General features: G+C 52.7%; 1 protein-coding gene and 1 pseudogene across 1 annotated transcript, besides 1 other annotated feature; one reads left to right on the forward strand and one right to left on the reverse strand.

Annotated features, from left to right (window-relative positions):
* Positions 1-5559: a sequence feature (areas not merged during assembly with more than two copies in the genome that could not be assigned to a particular haplotype).
* Tc00.1047053468041.10 (uncharacterized protein) lies at positions 1259-1804 on the forward strand (the record flags this gene model as incomplete). Its single annotated transcript, XM_799183.1, has 1 exon — positions 1259-1804. The coding sequence occupies one exon, from the start codon at positions 1259-1261 to the stop codon at positions 1802-1804; it is 546 nt and encodes a 181-aa protein (XP_804276.1).
* On the reverse strand, positions 2027-4777 carry Tc00.1047053468041.30 (annotated as a pseudogene).

Here is a 5559-nt window from a genome sequence, read left to right on the forward strand (position 1 = left end):
GTCGGGCACCACATGTGGGCCACAGACACACCAACCCGCCCATTCACTCTTCCTCCTCCCAATGGCGTGGCCCTCCTTCACCTCCACAAACACGCCTGTCCGTCAGTTATGTGTGCCTCTAACGCAAGCACTCAAGTGGCGTTTCGGTAATCCAAAATTCAACGCCTCAGAAAAACAGAGGACATGCTCGCAGAGGCCACACGGCTCCTCAACGCAGCCTCAAGCCCTCCTCACGACTCTGCAATGCGACGGAGAGGAATACAGGCGGCTCTCGTGTCACAGAAGACGGCCAATGGGAGCGGTTTTCACAGCGCAGAAAATGCCGAGGTGTAAAACAGAGAAGGGAGGAGGTTCGCAGGGGACGTCACCTGCCACGCCTGACATGCGCCGTCTCATTCGTGCAACGGGGATCCAACGACACGGTTGTTGCGGTGCCTGCCCGTGCGTGCAACTCACACTCGCGCCAATGAACGCCTCAAGGAACATCCTGCAGGGGAAATGCAGCTGGCCGTGCAAACAATCCCGTGTCTCGTCAACGTTCCAGCAGCCGCTTTTTGGGCAAGGCGTCGCTCTCTTTCTTCCTTTTCTCCCGTGCGCCATCCTCGCATGAAATGAAAATGCCTTCCACAACTGGCGTCATCAAGCACCTCCAAGTAAATTAGGAAGGATTCACGGCCTCGAGAAAAAGCACCCAAAGTGGCAGTCAACGTGAACTCAGCAACGCACGTCATCTTCCGCAGCCGCGTGCATTGCAACTCCCCTCAGCCGCCCACTGTTTCTTCCTTCCCTGTAGACCCAAACCGCACGGTACACTTGGATTTGTTCGGGTCCTCCACAGGCTCGCGTAACAGTGTCCGCCCCGCCCGTGCAGCTCGTGACAGCATCACTTCTCCGTCCACTTCAGTGGCACCGAACAGCGTGAAATAAAGATCCCTAACACCACATCTGCAAGGTAAACGCACATGCATCGCTCCAACGGGTGCCACTGTGAGAAATCACACGACAGCACACTATCTCTCGCTCTCCCATCAGCGATTGGCCGTCAACAACCACAACGGCATTGAGAAGCAGCCTCGGGGCAATCCCTGAGCACCGTCCCCACCTCGGCGAGCGACCCACTCCGGGAACCCTGCACTTCAGTGCCGTTCCGGGAAAAACTCCTGCCACCGCCAACCGTGTTCCCCTGTCGCGTTGACACACGGAGACCGCTTCAAAGAAAAAACAGCACGCTCCATTCAAAACGTGGCTATGAGAGTGCATGGCAATAGGCGCAGGGCGCACTCTCCCAGTTTCCAGTGCCGACAAGGTAAAAGAGCATCAGTGCCGACTTGCTACAGCACGCACAGTTGTGCCTCTGTTGTCCTCCCTCGTGCTTTCGCAAATAAATCGTAATGCCCGCACCGCGGTAGCACGTGCCCCCAGACCTCGTGGTGCAACAACTGTGTCCCGGCACGACGCGGCTGGTCCGGGTGCCGGTAGATGCCGCCACAACCCCGCAGCCAACACACAACGCACACCGAGCAAGCAATCACCCAAAGAGCCACACGCGGAAGCGGATCCTCATCCACCAATGACACGGCGCCTCACTCCACGCGGTCACACGGAATGCACTGTTTCCTCAATGGAACTTATGCCTCGTCCATCCCTTAAAGATGCTTCCTCTAATAATGGGGCTTGGAACACCATAGAAAAAAGTGAAAAACGCAGTAATACTGCAATAATGCCGGCCACAATCATCCTCCAACTAAGGGGCAATTCTCCAATTACGCCTCGTATGCAAACACACAATCAAAATAACATGTAGAAATCACCCAATGTTTTCACCAGAAAACAAACAACTCCACTCCCTCCCTAATTTATTCTCTCACCGTTAAGTTCGATAGCGCTGGCCATTTTTGAGACCTTTTTGTAATAATGTCACCTGGTGCTGGTGCACCCGCACCGCATGCACACAAAACTATCCAAAAATATATAAATCCCACAGTGTTTTTTACCACAAATCAAAATTGCCTCTTCCCCCCCCCAACTTGTTTTCCTATTTCGACGGTTATTCCCCTCTTCGGTGAGCTTCGTCTCTTCAAAAGTCTTCGGATGATATTGACACTTGGTACTGGCGTACCTTTTCCTTCCAAAACGCCGCTGTTTCACGGCTTTCATCGTCGCTCACATTATTGGAATTGACAACATGACACCTCGGCCAGTCATTCATCGGCGTGCTGTCTGCGTGCTGCACATAAATAATCTCCCACGACAGGTCTCGGGATAACTCCTCCCAACCCTCAAAATATTCCGCCAGGCACTCAGTGAACTGCCTCACAGTGCTGGTTATCGTGTGGTGCCCACCCACCGTAGTCATCCGCAGCCCAACCAGCGTCTTCCGTCGTGAATTCACAAGGAAAAAAGGGGTCCACCAGTGGAAAGTTCTTCGTCTCCGGTGTGCAAGCAGCCGATGCTTTATACTAGTATTTGTACGGTATTCCATTGCAACCACTCCACATAAGACTCGGCGGGGCGCCCTTCAGAATTTGCCTTCAGCACTGCGTGCTTTCCTCCACGACGTGCTGGTGGCCCCAGCTCCTTAACGTCCTCTACTCATGCACCGACAAAATCCCCCAAAACATTAATGCGCGCAAGCCAAACCCTCCCGTACATTCAGACAAAAGAGTATTCTCACCCCCAATACTAGCAACAGAAAAAAATACCTTTCTCACTCATCACGTTTCCCAAAATAGTGCGGTATTCGACGCTCGAGGCAAACAGATATCGGTGCGTTCAGAAATACCTCAGCACCGACTTCTCCTCTTGCTCGGGCAATCCTCACGAGCTTTTGAGACGCATTCTCAGAATACCACAGTCTCACTCCCCCATGCGTAAAGTGCTTTTCATCATCCCGAGAATTGATCCCATCCAAGGCATCCTCAATGGCAGCAGAGTGCGCAATGAACTCATTCGCATCAAAGACGTGACGTGGAATCGATCCCAAAAGATACATGCGTTCTTCAACCATCTTCCAGTACTCCGCTTGCCCATCTGTAGTCCCACCGCGCTTCATCCATGCACACATCGCCTTCACATCCATCCCGTCGGGGCAATTCATGATGATTCGTTCGGCTCTTACTTGCCTCACCCATTCACCATAGTTCCTAACCTCTAGGGATGACACCACAATCATGCCCCATTCATCAAAAAACGCAAAACCTTTCGCTGGCGCTGTTCCCTCCTCTGTCACATCCTATATGATATACCCCTTCATCCCACGCCACCACAAACCATACAAAACTCTCTTGGACGTTGTATTGCTCCTCTATTCCGACACCGTCTTGATGGTCTCGTCAGACACTTACGTCGTACTTCCACCAACACTGTAGACAGCCACTGGGAGTTTCTCGACGTCGTATTGCAGCAGCTGGTAGAGGAGGCATGAACCGGCATTCATCGACTTCCCGATCCCGGGCGTCCCAATCAACACACGCCGCTTGGGCGTAAAGTCGGTTCGACCGTGACTGCTGAGCCATTCGGTGAGATCGCCCTTGACGATCTGCCACACTCGATCCACCTCACAGTTCACGTAGCAGTCACGAGTGGAATTATTCTCCTTCCACTTCCACGAGTACGGCCATCCCTCGTCCGAGGCGAGCACCATCAGCCTGGGACGTGCTGCACCGGATTGCTCCACACCGTCATCCTTTTCGAGAGAGTCGCCAACTGCCCTGTACGTCCATGGCTGTGGTGGTTCCTCTTCCCTCACATCCTTTCCCATCCCCTCGCCATCAGGGACCTCCACCACATTGCTCCACCTCGCATTGTACACAGACTCGTAGCATCCCTCCAGGTACCTCGGTGCGCTCGACTTCGCTGGGTTCCTCGCTTCCTCGGCAGCTGCATCCAAAAACTCATTAGTGATGCAATGAACACCTGCCTTTACCCCCGCAGCCGCCACCAACCACCTCAGTAAATTTTCCATGCAATGCTCGCAAAGCTTGTGTACATCCTCTTCCATATCCATTTCATCCCTTGCAGCCCTCTCCATCATCACATAACGATCGGATGCCTGCATTTCGCCCAATACTCCCGCATCGCAAATATACTTCTCGGGGTCCTTAAAAACCCCTCCTGCAAGAATTTCCGATTGGCGTCCACAAAGCCCCTGCCATCAAATCTCCTATTAAGAAGCTCATTCAGCTTTCGGTCCATGACACGAACTTTTCTTTTAGACAGTACATCTTCAGTCTTAGTTACAAGGGTGGATTTTTTTTTTCGCTGCTCCGAGTATCCGTCTGGCATTCCAAGGGCTGAATCAATTTTTTGCATTGCCCGGAAATTGATCGTGTCCTTCCTCTCATAGTCCCTCCATTGACGAAGAAAGAACACACCCTCGTGAAGAAGTTTGTACACCTGGTAGTCTGTCAAATTAAGAATTCCTTCAAGAAGCTGCTGGCCTTTTACGTAAGCATCGAGTCTCCGAATAAACATCTCCCCCGTCGCATTGTAGTCTTTCATCAACGGTCGTCATGGAGCCAATACAATTCAAAAAAAATATTAGGCTTCAAGCTGGTGCTGAGAGTAGCTCCGTCCAGCATTAGATCTTCCACCAGACTGTCAACAGTCCACGGCAGTCACTCTTTACTCCCCACCAAATGTCGAGCTGTAGCGTCGGAGCCAACACAGGTGCCGCTGGCTCCAAAGGACACTCGCGGCTGTTTCGTCCCGCAGTCCCAATGGCGTTGGGCGTGGCACTCGCACGGCAGGGTGGTCAGTGCGCCATGCAGCCGCACTGCAACGCCTGTCGGTGAAGCAGTCAAGGCTCACCGCCTCCGCAGCAAAACAACGTGCAATTGGCAACAACACCGCCACATTATTGCCCTTTTCTGTTTTGTTTTATTCACTTTGTCCGTCTGTTTGCCCCATCACTAACACTAGTAATAAGTGCACACCTTCACAAAGAAACAAAAAGAAAAAGAGGCACGATCCCACCGTCACGCCGCGGGTCAACACTCTCCTCCACCCACCGCCATTGTCGCACAGGAGACCGCAGTCACATCGCAGAGTCAGCACCACAATGTGCACCACACCATCGTGCACAAAAAGTTGGTCCGCACGCGGCCACGCATCGCCCCGCTCCATTTTACCACCACTCAAGTGTTGCGTGCCCGCACAAGGCAGCAAACAGAATCAGAGTGCACACAAACCCAATCAACACCCTCACTCACTGAAGCACATTATTCGCATGGAGTGACATCCAAGCACACAACAGCAGTAGCTGGCTGCATGGAATTCCCCTGACAACCCTGCGAAGAGACACAACAGCTCTGCGGAGTAAAAGTGGCAGCCCCTCGGTGTTGCCCGCAGTCCACATGGCAGGACAAGTTCCACGCACGCATAGTTCCAAATCCCTCGCTGCTCGGGTGCACGTCAACTGAACAAGTAAAAAAAATACGTGCGTGCAAGATGGCATTTAAATACGGGAAGTCGTCGGCCTGCTTCGTTTGATGGTGTTGGCGAGCAGTCCCACACAATCCAATCAAAGTGACACGCCGGACAGTGTGGCGTCAGCCCAAT

Source organism: Trypanosoma cruzi (assembly GCF_000209065.1).
Source record: "Trypanosoma cruzi strain CL Brener chromosome Unknown tcruzi_1047053468041, whole genome shotgun sequence".
Lineage (NCBI taxonomy): Eukaryota > Euglenozoa > Kinetoplastea > Trypanosomatida > Trypanosomatidae > Trypanosoma > Trypanosoma cruzi.